The sequence below is a fragment of the Petromyzon marinus genome, chromosome 1 (genome assembly GCF_048934315.1).
Source record: "Petromyzon marinus isolate PM22_M1 ecotype Great Lakes invasive population chromosome 1, UKy_Petmar_22M1.pri1.0, whole genome shotgun sequence".
Taxonomy (NCBI): Eukaryota; Metazoa; Chordata; class Hyperoartia; order Petromyzontiformes; family Petromyzontidae; genus Petromyzon; species Petromyzon marinus.
Genome location: NC_133667.1, coordinates 19,231,753 through 19,247,883, shown reverse-complemented (window position 1 = coordinate 19,247,883; position 16,131 = coordinate 19,231,753). Strand labels below are relative to the sequence as shown.

The following is a 16,131-nucleotide window of genomic DNA, read 5'->3' as shown; positions in this document are numbered from 1 at the left end:
AATCAGTTTGTAATGGACTTATTTGCTTTTTACAAAATAATGAAATACTCTCAAATGTACTTACTCGTTTGTGCATATTCGACATTGCCATGATTACTGTGAAGTGTACAGTTATCAGCGTACAAATTTTTTTTTCAATGCATACATCTTTCTGGTGATATAATTGATTAATAAATTAATTAATATGTAATGACTTTATTTTGAGTGAAGCAAGTACCTTTTTCGGGCCACAAATCCACGACATGCTGCCTGCAAGCGGACAATCCTCCAGCACAACCTGTACCTCCGCCAACAAGCCTACAAAAACACACGTCACGACAGCCAATCGCATCCGGTTCTGTGGCTAAAGGACCCACAATATCAACAATAATTGTATTAACATTTGCTGCAAAAATTAGTTCTCCAACATATAAAGTGTTCGGAAATATCACAAGTTTTTATATATCTAAATAACTATTAACAACACGAGAACGATGATTTGAAAACGTTTCATACACCAGTAATGCAACTGTTAGACGCCTCCTCTGCTTTTCTCCCTTGCACAAACCATTAAAAAAACTAAATTGGCTAAACGTTTCAATGCAGGATTCTCCTGAAACTATCTTGACAATTGGTGAGGATTGTCTGGATAAATAGAGAAGAAAGCGGTAGCGGATTCGCTGTTTGTTGCAGAGGTTCACGGTTTGAATCATCCGGCAGTCCTGATTAATGCCGCAGGTGAAGTCAATGTTAAATTACACGCCGTCCAGTTTACAAAGGATGTAGAAAACCCCGTGATGTCATTCGACAAGAACAGGCAATAGCGCACCGTATCATGGTCAAAATTCGACAAATTAGAAAAATGAGTAAGTGCCTCAATTGGTACTACACAATGTTTAATTCACACCCCACCCTCCGCTTCTGTGAAACTACCGCAGGAACGGCCTGCGTGACAGCCCCTTGGTGTCAGCCTTGCGCTTATGAGAATGGCGCGAATTCCAAATTGACTCCATTACATTTTGGCTTTTTTCTCTCCAGGTAAGACAAAAGCAGCGGGGGGTGGGGTGGGGGGCATCAACCTCAATGGTGCTCGATTGGCCCGACAGCGCCAAAGGGGACGCCCTCACCTGGATGGTGCTGGCCGCTTGGCGCGCACGCAGGAACCGCCGGCGCTCGAGCGCGGCACGGAACCAGCCTTGGATGAGCGTGATGCGGCTCAGCACCGCCGTGTGCAGCGCCGCTGCCAGGATCTTTCGTTCGCTCTCCTTCATGAACACCTGGGTGAGGCACAGCTACACATGAACACCTGGGGCAAGGCACAACCACACATGAACACCTGCACCGCGGCACAGCCAAACATGAACACCTGGGCAAGGCACAACCACACATGAATACCTGGGCAAGGCACAACCACACATGAACACCTGGGATGAGGCACAGCCACACATGACCACCTGGGTGAGGCACAGCCACACATGAACACCTGGGCAAGGCACAGCCACACATGAACACCTGGGCAAGGCACAACCACACATGAATACCTGGGCAAGGCACAACCACACATGAACACCTGCACCGCGGCACAGCCACACATGACCACCTGGGTGAGGCACAGCCACACATGAACACCTGGGCAAGGCACAACCACACATGAACACCTGGGTGAGGCACAGCCACACATGAACACCTGGGTGAGGCACAGCCACACATGAACACCTGCGCACGGCACAGCCACACATGAACTGCGCGAGGCACAGCTACACATGAACATCTGGGTGAGGCACAGCCACACATGAACACCTGGGATGAGGCACAGCCACACATGACCACCTGGGTGAGGCACAGCCACACATGAACACCTGGGCAAGGCACAACCACACATGAACACCTGGGTGAGGCACAGTCACACATGAACACCTGGGTGAGGCACAGCCACACATGAACACCTGCGCACGGCACAGCCACACATGAACTGCGCGAGGCACAGCTACACATGAACATCTGGGTGAGGCACAGCCACACATGAACACCTGCGCGAGGCACAGCCACACATGAACACCTGGGTGAGGCACAGCCACACATGAACACCTGGGTGAGGCACAGCCAGAACACAAACACCTGCGCGGGGCAGTCACACAGAGGCCACCAGAGGCCTCACACGATGCTCGACACAAGACGAGCGGGATGAGCCACACGACGGGGGAACTTCTACGATGTACTATTGATTTATTTGAAAAAGGTACTGCCCAGGAGAATGTTTGGCAAGGCTTTACCCATTCATAAATCAAACTTCAAAAGGAATGTTTTGCAAGGGGCTCTTGGCAGTTCCCTCGAGCACATTCAGGGCTACATGAGCAGCCGCCTCAGCAATGAGCTTCACATTCATAGCGAGAGAAACCTCATTGCCCAGTGTGTCATAGCTGTGTGGGGCATTGTGATGTCTACTCAGTCTGAAAAACACATTTCTAAACGCACATTTATCTGATTATTCTGAGACATTGAATCATTATGATGGGAAGCAGTATGAAAGGAAATATGGCTTGTAAAATATACAGCTGTGAAAAATATAACCACAAAATGGCTTTTAGTAAAGCAACTAAGCACAAAATGTATAAATTGCTCTTTAACCATAGCCTGACTATTGGGTATGACAGATGAATATATTAGAAGCACTTGATAATAACGGTAATGTACAGCTCATTTTCAATTCACTGCTGGATGATAGGATACCCATGCTACATGGTCATGGGGGTTGTTTGACCATACCTTAGCACACTCGGCAGTTAGGTTTGGTGAAGGGGAGGGGCCAACACTGGTTAAAATATCACTCATCACTGATGTTAACAGCCATGGCAAGGAGTGAAACTCATGCCGTTGTGTTCATAGCGCAGTGCGCTAACCACTGCACCACCACTTCCTCCTGCATGACCCCTTCCCCCCAACACTCGATGATGTTATAAAAAGGCAGCATAAAATTAACGAGTTATTAAAATAAAGTAGATCATGGCACGCTTAAATGAAAGTGGACCACAGAACATTTTATCGTATCATAATAATTTGACAGTTTCCTTGTTTAATAAATATTGTATGACCGTTGATGCAACCCAGCATTGGAGCATCTCCAAAGCCATGATGGTAATCTTGCCCTGAATCAAAACCGAGAACCCAGAGAGACCAATAAAATAAACCAAGGATTTTAGTGGTAACTGCAACGCATAAGTAAACAAACCTTCGCGTGGCCGATTTGGAAATTGCGGGGGTTCAGCCTCATCGTTTCGAGGAAGTTGGTGATGTCCTCCTTGCTTTCCCCAGAGTTATGAGGCATGAGCACGTAGAAAACCTGTGCAAATTGCTACACAAAACCAAACATGTTCAGGGTGAATAGCGGAGATTATTAAGTCTATGTCGGTGGCCGAATAGCCTGGTAAAACACCGTCCATTGTGCCACTTTGTATGAGGCCTGTAGTTTAATTCCCAAAACCATGAAGTAAAGTTGTGAGACATTAGCGAAATGCATCTCCTGGCGTACAGGCATTAAAGAACCTCAAACAATAGTCAACAAATTAGGTACTTTGAGGCGCTAGTTTAAAATGCCACGGTCAAGAGTTACAAAACGAATGCATCATTAAATTGACCAAAACACACAAATGGCAACTCTTAAGTGGCTTGTTAAATATCAAACAGTAGATGTGTGCATTATCTGTACAAGACAAAGAGCCCCCCTCCCCCCCAATATCCTTAACAGACTGTGGGAGCAAGTGCCGTTATCGAGCACCTATAAAGGCCGGCACGGCACACAAAGCGGTGGGTGGTCAACGCCACGCCCGGGCGCCTTAGTCTTCTCAATTTTTATGTTTACATATGGCACCAAGTACTCATTTGAGGCTGTTGTCGACCTCGGGGAGGCCCAAGACCCGTTAAATTAATTGTCACTGGTGTTGAACGTGTGCAGCGTTCTAATCGCTCCACTACCGCTCCCACATCTGAGACGGACCAAAAGCAACCACAATTATGGCGCAAGCAAATTCTGTGTGGCAGAACACGGGTTTTCGTCCCATCTCAGAGGGCCAGTTGGCAGAATATTTGCAGAAACATTCACCTATTGTCCGAGTCCAGATGATATATTACCATTATATGAACAACATTTAAGTATTGATCAATTCCTAAGTCACTTACTAACAACTGTTAAATGAGCACCAAATAATCTAATTGCCTCATGTAGGGTGGAGATAGGAACCGCTTCGCAATAACCTCACTATAGAAATCATGCCTGGTGTCACAATCATCAGACATAGGCTAGAAGTCGGTTGCTGAGAATATTTCACAATTTTCACAACTAAACCTCACCTATTCAATCAATTAATTATTGGGACGTTAAAGGATATGCAACGGCAGTTCATTTAAAGTAGACTTATTTGCATATCCAACGTGACGGCCGACGACTGTAGACAGAGCCGCTTTGGGGCTCGCGGAGCCCATTCCTTCCACGTGTGTGTGACAACAAGAAAAAGGTAAGACGTGCAGGAAAAACAGCTGGCAACTCACACGCAATGGATGAACCAGTAATCCGTCTTTACCTTGAAGCTGTAGCGGACGCTGTACCCGGCTTGCCGGATGTGCACAGTTTCAAGCATGCCCGTGTATCTCAGCTGCCTGAGCACCACCTTCTCATCAAACCTCAGAGGCATCTGGAGGTACGCACCGCACAGACACACACTCTCTGGGTTTAAACACCATCATAAACAATTAAACTGTTCACGATAAACTTTTTTTCAGATGCTACCTGGACACAAATGATAGCTCGACCAAGTGGCTTATATTGAAATTTATAGCAGCCAAATACTCTAAGCGAATGTTTCTAAATGTGCAGGGAAAACCAGAGAATAATCCACACGACCACGGGGACAACATGCAGTCTCCAGGCGAGGTAGTTAACATCTCGCCATTGAGATATTAATTACCAGGCGTGATTATGAAGGCACGATGAAAAAGTTGAAAAATACCATGAACCTGCTAATTATTTATGAACAAGAGCATTTAACATAAGCCTAAACAGGCATCACAGAAATCTTGACTTAAAGCTTTCGTGACTGCAGGAATTCATATTCTTTGGGTCTTTCGGTAAAGTCACATAGATAGGTTCAAAGAAAATAACAAAATACGTGACTTTACCAAAAGACCCAAAGAATAGGCATCACAGAATTGTGTTGTTTCTAACATTAACTCAATGTAAACACTATATAATGCCTGACAATTTACATCGCTTTCTTGGTTGCTTTTCAAATGTCATACAAATTAAAGATTCCCTGTTAACTCCAAATGTGCAAGTCTCCTTGGAAACACAGTTTTGTAGCCATAACAAAAAGTTGTGCCCAGTGAACATAACATGTAAATGTACCGTAACAAAATACATATATTACACACATGGCGTGCACACTACCTGTTACGTAACATTAAAAACACACATTCTATTACAGTCGCCGCTAACTAAAACATACCATTTGCCAACATGGAAATCTGTTTTTGCTTGGATGATTAATGGGCCCTGAAAACGCACAGCGGCACTCTCGGCCACGGATGGCCGCGCCAAGAACAGCAATGGGCACGCGCTTGCCACCAGCTCCCTCACCTTGTCGGCGTTGGAGCGGATGCACCTGATGAAGAACGGATCCGCATGGTCGAGCGTCTCCATCAGCTTGTTGAGGGACGTCTGCATGGACGAACACAAGCCATCGATGGCCACACGGGGTTAACGTTTGTTGATGAGCCGCAGGGCCACGCACGTGGTGTACACGTTATGCTAAAGACAGACAAGGAGAGATTCAGAATGGATTGTAAAAACGAATATACAGCTTTAGTTATTATACACAAGTTGAATTTATGAAGCAGTAACCCACCCCAAGATTTTAGACTAATTCACTGTAACTCAATGAAAACTCCAATGGTCTGTGCTGTTTTGGGGAGTTTCCCTCAGATCATTGATGCAACACATGACCTGTCATCTGAACAGCCCCTGTATCTCTTGGGCTGTCCCACAATACTACATCAATGCTTGCCATGATGTGGGACTGAATGCAATGGCAACACTTATGGGAGGCCTTCATCCAGCAGTGGATCAATCATGGTTGCTTTTTTCCCCATTTTTCTCCTTTCGATGGAACATTTCCATGGAACATTTCTGTGCTTTTTGCACAGCTTTACACGTTTAATGGCCACCTTTAAAATAAATCCTCAATGTACACGTTTGAAACCCGTCGAGATGCAATCTCAGACTAGATTAATTGTATCATCTTTCTTTAATAAAATCTTGCTAAAACTGAGATCCTTCAAATTCATAAAAGGTTTGAAGCTTTCGTGACTGCAGGAATCCATACTCTTTGGTTCTTTCGGTAAAGTCACGTAGGTGGGAAATAAAATAAAACAAACCACGACGTTTCGCAACACAGGCGGTCGTCATTAGGCAACCGCCTGATGATGACCGCCTGTGTTGCGATCGAAACGTCGTGATTTGTTTTAATTTATTTCTAACTACGTGACTTTACCGAGAGAACCAAAGAGTATTCATAAAAGGTCTGTCCGATATAAAGTCTCCATGTCAAGTGTGCATCTCCGAAAAACCTCGGGCATCCTTTTACAGCCCACCACATATTCCAGCTCTTGAAGCCCTCTCACCTGCACCTGAGTAACATCGCCCGCATATGTTCCTGAACTACTGCATCACTCTTCCAAAGTGTCCCTCATTTCTCGGTTACAGATGATTCATAATGTCGATGCAAGATTCCTCACCCGTGCGTGGAAGCATACTGTAATCCCTCGTTAATTCAACACATATGGGGGCTATGGCCTTGCCGAATTATCCAATATTGCGAATTATGTACAATGGTACTAATCTTCTCCCGGCCTTTCTTGATGTTGCAAAAAGGTGCTTTATTTTATTTCAAACTGTTCACACACCATACGCATTGACACACACCCTGCATCAATTCTATACAAAACTTTGTAGTTGTCTCGCAGACCGAGGGATTTATACTTCAGTCCCTTTCCATTACTTATTGATGGGGGTGTATTCGACATTTCTGAGAGGGTTGGCTTGCACAGAATGCACAAACAAGGTAAAGTCCAAAGCGACAGGTCTGCACTAACGCTCACCATGCATGCCGGCACTAAACATGAGTCATTGTTATGGTCGTGGCGAACGACGTCGCTCCACGTGCATGCCGAAATTGGACCATTCCGTACGGCAATTCAGCTCATGGTGAAATACTAATACTGTATATATATGCCGAAAACACAGCTGTGCTGAATTATCCCCAATTATGAATGATCAAATACCGAAATAACGAGCTTTTACTGTAATTATATCACGCTCTTCCTGTACTATGTTCATTAGCACTGGCTTCATGTCAAGTCTCAGATTCACTTCAAGATTGCAGTGATAGTTTTCAGGATTCATGGCATTGCCCCTCCTGGCTTATCTCGCCTATCGCACCCTGCTCTCTGGCACGTCATCTCCGCTCCTAAAACAAATGCCTCCTCCTCCACCACCTCCTCCCTCTCCTCCTCCTCCTTCTCTCAAAGCCGTTTATCCTCTCGCTTATGCTTGCTATTCATTTGGCGTGTAAATATGTAGAATATTTTCCTATAAACATTACTCTCTATGAATACAAATTTATATAGGTGCATACAGGTTTCCCTAGCTTTATGTGGGTTCGGTTTGTGCGGGTTTAGCTGTATGCTGAACCTCTTTCACACGTAGCCAACTGCGTGAATTGGAGGTGCGAGGAATGTCACAGCCAGGAGAGGTGCGATGTTTGGGTCTCGAATGAGGTGTGATTATTCTGGACATCCGTGTTGTTCCACTCTGTTTGTCACCGTTCTTCCGGATCTAGGTGAGATTTTATAATGGTGACAGGACGATCCCAAAAGGGAGATCGGGAGTTGAAGTGGCGGCGAGCAACGTTGTTGAGGTCTTTGTTGATGTGTAAGTTGCCGTTGGCAAAGCAAACATATACACTTCTTTGCAGTGTGTACGTCTCTGTGGATATTTGGTGGTAGATTATTCACTGGATTGGTTGCGGGTTTCATTGTATCAGTAATAATGCGCAATAGGTTATTTATTTTTGCATCTTGCAGTATTGTGCACGAGGGAAGTGCACAATACTACACCACTGAGTAGATCACTCAATGCAGTTTGATTTCACTCATATGCAGCTATGCGGTCGGACATGGGACAACATTGTGTGTACTTTATGTACTGAATGCGCTACTTGGCAACTGTCCCATGCGGTTTCACTTTATATGCCCTTTTCTTGGAATGCATTTACTACCACATTAAGTGAGGGAAACTTGTATATACTAAAAGCACGGGGTTAGAATCAATACACTTCATATTTTCTTCACTCTTTTACACTTATATTTCATACACTGTGTATGAGGGAAATGCATACATTTTCTTTGCCTCATAAGAGTAACCAAAGCATGCATTTTGACATTCATTACGTCCTCTCATCTAGGTACAGCTTTATCAGCAAAGAGTTCCCTAACATTTGTAATAAAAGTATATGGTAGACCAAGTTTTAAATGTGTTTTTTTACCATAAACAGGGGATATATCAATAAATGATCTTCATGGTGGTACCCCGGGGTACCAAATAAAACAAAATGGCCGAGGCAGTTAAATATTGTATACCTGGGACACTATTTTTGTTTCCCAGGGGTGTAACTTCACTCCGCGACTGGGGTACCAATCAATCCGAAATCAGTGGTGCCACACTCCGCGACGTCGAAACGCCAAACATTAGCATAAAAATCCGCTATCCAAAATTTCAACTTTGAATCGTGCATCGTGTACAGCTCGTCGAGATCAGTCGATTGCCGCATTCGCCGACCATCAACAGACTAAAAACGACTGCATCACGGGCATCATGCGAGAGCCGGGGTGACTATGGAACCCCGGAGTACCGCCATAAGGTTCAACATAGAATACGAATGCCTCCTGTTAAACCAGGCATTCAGTGAGACTATTAAAACAGCGACCCCTCTCAATAAAAAATACATTTATATCGTTTTAATAAATAATTGTTTGTGATTTGGATATATTTATGTTTATTCTGGGGACTGTCAGAAGACCTGAAAAACCAGGTCTGCTCCACTAGAGCTCTTGTAGCATGCCTTGATGAGGAGTGGCGTGAAAAAAAAACCACACAGACATCACGGAACTCGCGATGAATCATGATGCCAGTGGCAATGCTCTCCACTCTGGGAACACATTCCCTCCTTGGGTTTCTCAGTACTGTAAACCTACCCCCCCCATCATCAAATTGAAGTTTCATCTTATCACCTCCACCATTACATTATAGGAGATGCCATAAAAGCTGCTTTACTAAAACTTCTACGCGGCAATAAATTAATACATTCAAGACATTTACTCGTCCTCCTATCTACAACCTGCATTGACTACAAACACTTAAAATTTTGATTTAAAGTTTTCGTGACTGCAGGGATTCATATTCTTGGTTCTTTCGGAAAAGTCACGTAGAAGGGAAACAATAAAATAATACAAATATATTCTGGGGCCTGTCAGAAGTCACGTAGAAGGGAAACAATAAAATAATAACAATATTTTTATTATTTTATTGCTTCCCTTCTACGTGACTTTACCAAAAGTACCAAGAAAACAAACACTTTCTTTGCTTTTAAAATTACGAGTGAGCTGCTACCACTCACATTTCAGACCAAATATCTACGAACCTTGTCCTACTCACTCTTCCACCTTCTCTCTCAGCCACCCATAGATCTCAGCACAATGCGCGGCCAATTGTCGCCTACCATTTCTACGGTCAGCAGTGGCCTTTAACTTGCTACAATCATTTACATTTGCTTCGAAGTGGAAGGCTGCTCACTTCTCTATTGCATGTGTTTTTTTTTTTAAATATATAAACCTTTCATAACTATATTTACTTCTAATAGGCCTTTTAATAAACATATAAAGAATGTGACAATATCTTCAAACTCTACTACCAATAGAGGTGTAATGATTCATTAATCCCCTCAGACCCCTGATTTAACAATCGCCCAGATTCAACACATTTTCACGAATTGGAGTAACTCAGTGGTGGCCAATACACCAAGCATGGTGATCTATTTTGGTGGATCTCTCAACAAGCTCTGAAATCCACCAGAAAGCTATGACCAACAATTACCACGATAGAGCCGAGACGGAAAGTACTCAATCCATCTATTTGGTAGACGTTATTATGTTACTCGTGTATTACTTCTTCGTCAGGCATTTCTATTTGCCATCGGTTCTAAATAAAATTATTGTACGATTGTGTTTGTTTTGATTTGTTCTGAGATCCATATAAATTCTTGTGCGGTCAATGTACAGGCCACTGCTGTGGTAGTTTGATTGAAGAATATACTGTTTTAATATTGTGAAAGCAGTAGTCTCTCGTAGCTGAAATTACATAAAAACGTTGACTCTTACACAAGCAATTAAAAGCGTGTACACGAATATGAAGTGAACCTTTGATCACTGAACTGTAACCAAACTACTTGCATTCCTGCTGATTGCAGTGATTTGCAGATTCGACAAATTTAAGTGTACAATATTTTTGGAACATCAGATCGTCTGTATATATATTCTTAATGTAGTATTAATTTAAAGTTCACAACTGTCATTACTTTTCAGTTTGTGTTTATGCGCCACTGCATATACAGTGCGATTTAAAAATAATGTATTGTATACTATGTGAAAAAAACTCATAATGGTTGATGAATATTTAGTACCGAGTTCAACTATTTTGTCCTGCCTCATGCTATAAATTTCCTTGCAGGTAGTGGTTGGAGGACATAGAGATTTAGCTCGTCTTTGTATGACAGTCGCTAACTTCAAGGTAATAATTTCATTGTCCTTTGCGTTACCAAATTCAACTTTAAAAAAACAACTCCTGTCAATGACATCACGCAAGGCTGGCCATTCCACAGTTTCCCCCATCATATTTGACACTGATATTCTCAGCCACAGTAAACCCATTAATCTGCTTGATACACTAATCTCGTCTATGCAATGGCTATCTCACTCATCTGGCTAAAGAGGCATTGAAGCAGCTTCACTTTTCCGTGCCAAAACCCTCCTTTTGACTTCAAACAATTATGCCTAATGTACAACACAAATTTGGCCAAAGTTGGAATACTGCTGTCATATCTGGTGTGGAGCACCCATTCCCTTCCTGTGCTGTGCTCGATAGACTTAACATGAAAGCAGTCACGCTGATTTATCATTCAGCGCTCAATGATTTACTGCAGTCACTCGCCCACCAACAGGCCTTCTTATCACTCTTCCCTCCCCACTGACATGGTCACCGCTTTTGTAATATTCACTTATTGATTCTTACACCCGGGTCGAGGACTTAGGTCGACTAGACGGAGCATTTCCTCTCACCACCACACTGCAGGTCACAGCACTTCTGCTTCTTCACTGGCACTGCTCGACTTTGGAATTCCCTCCCATTGTTTCTCTTTTCCCAAGTTCTTAAAACAACCTTGGTCGCGTTAAGAAATGTATTAACTCTAACATCTGTTACATTTGTAAGAGTGCTATTTGTTGCTGGCCGCTTGGTGTTGATGGCTTTAAGGCATGTGCTAAGCAACTATTATGTAAATAAATAGGTGAAAACATTATTAGATATATTTAGTTATACAATATAAACTTCAATACAACTAAAGTAGATTTCCCTATAATATAATACAATAAAATCTCAAATTTAGTTAGGCAATATACATGCAAGATCAACAGTTATGCAGATAACTGATTGCTTATGAAGGGTAGGTCATTAGTTAAACATACTGGAATGAAAATCTAAAGCATTTTGAAACGCCATACAATGCACAATATAAAAAAAACATGACCTAAATATAAAGCACACTCTTTGAAAGCATAACTTCTGTAAAAGCAACTCTCCCCTTTTAACTTGTATGGTACGCTGCCTAGAAAAATATATAATACTGCACTGAGGCTACGTGAAATGTTTGTTCAATCTCACAAAAAAAAACCGTGGCGCTAATGTGGTTAAATATTTAAGCGAGAAGCGTCTATTATTAGCAGTGAACACAGCTCACAGAGGCCTGAAGTCCGCCAGCCGCTATGGTCTGGGGACCCATCACTGGGCATGTGTTTCCCGCGGCTCACACGCCCGGGGAAGGGCAGCCTTCAGGAAATGGCTCCGTGTGAACACGTGCTTCCTAGCTCGCAGCCAGACCACACAACACCTTGCGCATACCACGCTTTGCCCCCTGATAGCCCAGCGACAAGAGGTAAGGTATAACTTACGTGTGCCGGGACACACAATGCCATTTGGATTTAATATTAAGGGCGAATTTATGAGCATCTTCGGATGCTGGATTCAATGAACACACAAATATTGGTGCTTTCAATGATGTTTTAATGCAAGCAAATAACTCATGAGGTTTAATATACGGTATTTGAATTCTAATGGTCTGTTTCTTCATTGCAATTTATTTGCCAGTGATGCTAAATGATCGTATTCGCCACAATGCCAGAAAAATATTACTTCACCGAATCATGATTCCAAAACTGTGGCAAATCATTAAATTAAGGGAAGGCATAATCTATGCAAGATTAATATATCACATTTAAGCTCTTGAGAGTGTTTACTTTTCTCTTACAATCAGGTTCCTCCAGTGGGTTTAAATCCTTATTCCAAATGAATTGCAAGGTCACTTTCAGTCTTCTATAAACACGTGGCCTTGTCAAAGCTTAACTCATCAACCTTATCTCTCCTTACTCCTCCCTCTGTCTGCCTTCCGGGATCAACAACTGTTATTGCTGCTGTCAAATGAACATCTGCCCCTGTGGGAGGGTTAGTCGTATTCCTCAGCCATCATTTCTGTATGGAATCCCTCTGCCGGGACCTCTGGTCCAACTCATTGTACTGCTGTTGCCCAATTACCCTTGATATGATCTCGTCAAATCTCAGAACTTTAGGAGGCTTTAGCCTGGTCGGTGTTTGGATCAGCGACTGCCAGTGCATGACCGTTGCTGCAGGCGCATGGCTGCGATGTACCGGCAGATGGCAGCACAGTAATGGGTGTGGTCTCCAGATAGATTTGGTCCTGCTCAAAGGGTTGAGTGTCTCTGGATTAAAACGCGTTTGTGCGCTTGGTTTTCATCCCCTCGTACGCACTTCCATCCCACATTCCAAACACGTATTCGTAGATTTGGACAAGCATTCCAATGCAGGACCCTCCTGAAAAGTATTGAGACTCTGAGAAGCTTTGCAGGATAACTAAATGGCATTATTATGAAATTGTAATATTAACAAAACAAAGCCTGTTAACCTCCTCTGCCGACAAATAACAATCCCCTTGAAGGCTGCTCACAAATGCTTGTGTAGTGTATATCTATTTCTTCCACACTGTAAATGTGGATTTTTCAACCCACAGTTAAAACCTCTATCTTGCCCTTTGATATCCTATATACGGCACACACTCCCCGTCATACCCGGAGCCATGCTCCACAGTGAATGCTGGTAAATCTCTAAATTGTAATTGTCATGTAAATGATTACAAATGATTATTGCGCATATAACGTCACATTTTCCCTATTAAAACTAGGTGAAAGATGTATATCAACCACTGCTCATTATTTAAAACGATACCCTTTATTTAGACACGAAAGCCTCACTGTATCTGCTCTTACAGGACGGCCCTGCATTTGGCATGTTTGGTCAATTTAACTCATGACTGTGTGATTTATGGGAGGAAACCGGAGTGTCCAAATAAACTCAAAGACAAGTGGATAACACTTAAAAAGCTCCACGTATCTTCATTAACCAAACATTTGCTGTACTGTCATTGAATGGCCACTTAGCAGCCAAGTGAGTTTGAAAGTTTTACAATCCTGCATCAGCCCACAGGAACTGCTCAGGAACAGGCACAATACACCTCTGCACCCATCTCAGGCACTATATAAATCAAAGTAAAATAAGTGTAGCCTAAGATTTATCATTACACTGTGTGTGCGCTATACGAGAACGGCGAGAGCTGCCTATTTCACTCTTTACTATTTTAAAATTAACAAAGGTAAAAGCTCCCCAAGGCACAAACTTCACACTGAAAATCAGGCAATAGAAGGTGTTACCAAATAAGCCATCGACCGCACGTTTTGTTTCCCAATAGACAGGGGATGTGACTGTGCAAGCCCCCCCCAAAGCGGGTGTGCGCAGGTACGGTCACAGTGTGGGGAATCTCGCTTCTGAGTGAGGTGCAACCCCTGCACCCGTGTGTGTGTACACTGGCAAAGGGGAAGCCCTCTGGGTGCACGTGCATATGTTGGTGTGCCAAGTGAGTATCCGCGGCTACCCGTGGCGTCTGCATGTATGTGTACCACTCAGTATAGACATCTGTTAACCATCAAGACATTTCAAAACATGTTTGCGAACTCGTGCCGGTTGTGCATTTATAATAAGATCCTGATTTTCAAATAATAAAACGTCTTAAAACACAATATGGGCGCTTTGCATTACTTGGCATTACATAATAAAATGTAGATGTACCTAGTGCATAAATGCACTGGCATCTCAAGATGCAGAAATTCGTTGAATTGTGAAAGAGGCTATACCCCTTGAAATTGTATTTTTTTCATATAATGGGTCAATGTAATATCTATACATAAGTAGACAAATAACCTTCGACACAACTGAAGGGGCCAAACTATACATTTCATTTATTTATTGTTCATTATGCTCGTTTACCCAGGGAAAGCCCCCGTAATCCACCCTAGTTGTAAAAAAAAAATGTGCTGAATAGGTGCGAGTACTCTTATGCCATATTCCACTATGTGGTATTATGTAAAAATAACAACCCCCTCCACAGAACTGGCGCATTTACAGGAGAGGTTTCACAATGAATGGACCTGAAACTGTGCGCTGATGCTCGGAGGTTTCTTCTTCTTGTTGAGGTGCAGCAGGGACTTGGTGGTGCGGTCGTGCAGCGTTAGGTTCACGATGTGCTTCAGGGAATTCACGTCCAGCAGATGCTGCCACAGGCAAACACAGCAGGTCACGACACATCCACACTGGACAGGTTATGCCCTTCTAAGTCTTGTCTTGCAGAGTATGCACGCATGTTGAACTTCTTTTGCACCGTACGTAGCCAACCGTGCTAATCGGGAGGTGCTAGGGGAAGGACAACACACTAAAGACTTAGAGCTGTTTTAACAAACTAAACAGAAACAAGCGAGGCGTGTTAAACAAATCCTGCAGGATTAACAGATGTTATTGGAAAGAGTCAACAGATTATTGTGTTGGCAGTGGCACACAAGCACAAATAAACTAATAACTCAATATTTTTATTTTTCGGGCAATGGTCCTTCTTCATCGCACCTGCTATATACTTTTCTCCTTTTAAGGTACTGTAATTGATACATGTGGTGAGCTTTTTTCTGTTATTGGAAAGTACACTCCATATAAACGATGGGGCCTCATTCAACATAAAAAAGCAATATAGTACAAATATGTATGTGTTGAGTGGGGCATATGGGTAAAACAATACATAAGCAGGACTGTTCTGCTTTTAAGAGTTCAACATTTTTTTTCTGAAGAATGTTTTTCAGTAGTTTATAAATTTCACCAGGGGTTACAGGCTTTCCATTTAAAAAAAAAATGGCCCAGTAGAGCAGATGTTAAGGTTGTTTAAAATACACGACCTAGATTTTGTTATTGCTAGAAGTCACACCTCAATAAGCAAATGGCCCAGACATTATTTCACAGTCAACATGATTTTTTTTCCCCTTTAATCGCAACTAGATACACTTAGATAGTAAAATATCATAATGCTCCTCTTTTTATATAGCATCCAGACATTTATCATTCACCTTCGTCGAAAAGATAGCCTAATTTTTTACCTATTGTATCAGTTATGGTTATAAGTGAGCAGAATGCAGAGGCAAAGGAACTGTGACAGTGTGCAAGACCAAACGATCCATCTTATCTCATTTTGAGTCATATAGCTCCTTATTCCAAGGGGCTTCACATCAATTATAAAGTTGTGCATGGGATGACAGTGGTTTGAGATGAAAAGTGGGGTTATTAAAAGTGGTGGTGTAGTTTTGCGTGACAGTCGAGCAGGCAGG

At 42.7% G+C, this 16,131-nt stretch overlaps 1 protein-coding gene across 11 annotated transcripts in view; it reads right to left on the bottom strand.

Annotated features, from left to right (window-relative positions):
- MYO9A (myosin IXA) overlaps positions 1–16,131 on the bottom strand; it is a 208,414-nt gene that overhangs the window by 36,189 nt on the left and 156,094 nt on the right. For all 11 annotated transcript variants that reach the window (XM_032966355.2, XM_032966347.2, XM_032966409.2 and 8 more), the window contains 6 exons: positions 14,914–15,036; positions 5,609–5,689; positions 4,557–4,667; positions 3,209–3,331; positions 1,107–1,256; positions 218–297 (listed from right to left, as the gene is read on the bottom strand). In XM_032966355.2, coding sequence (XP_032822246.2) covers positions 218–297; positions 1,107–1,256; positions 3,209–3,331; positions 4,557–4,667; positions 5,609–5,689; positions 14,914–15,036 — 668 coding nt within the window. The remainder of the gene's footprint in view (positions 1–217; positions 298–1,106; positions 1,257–3,208; positions 3,332–4,556; positions 4,668–5,608; positions 5,690–14,913; positions 15,037–16,131) is intronic.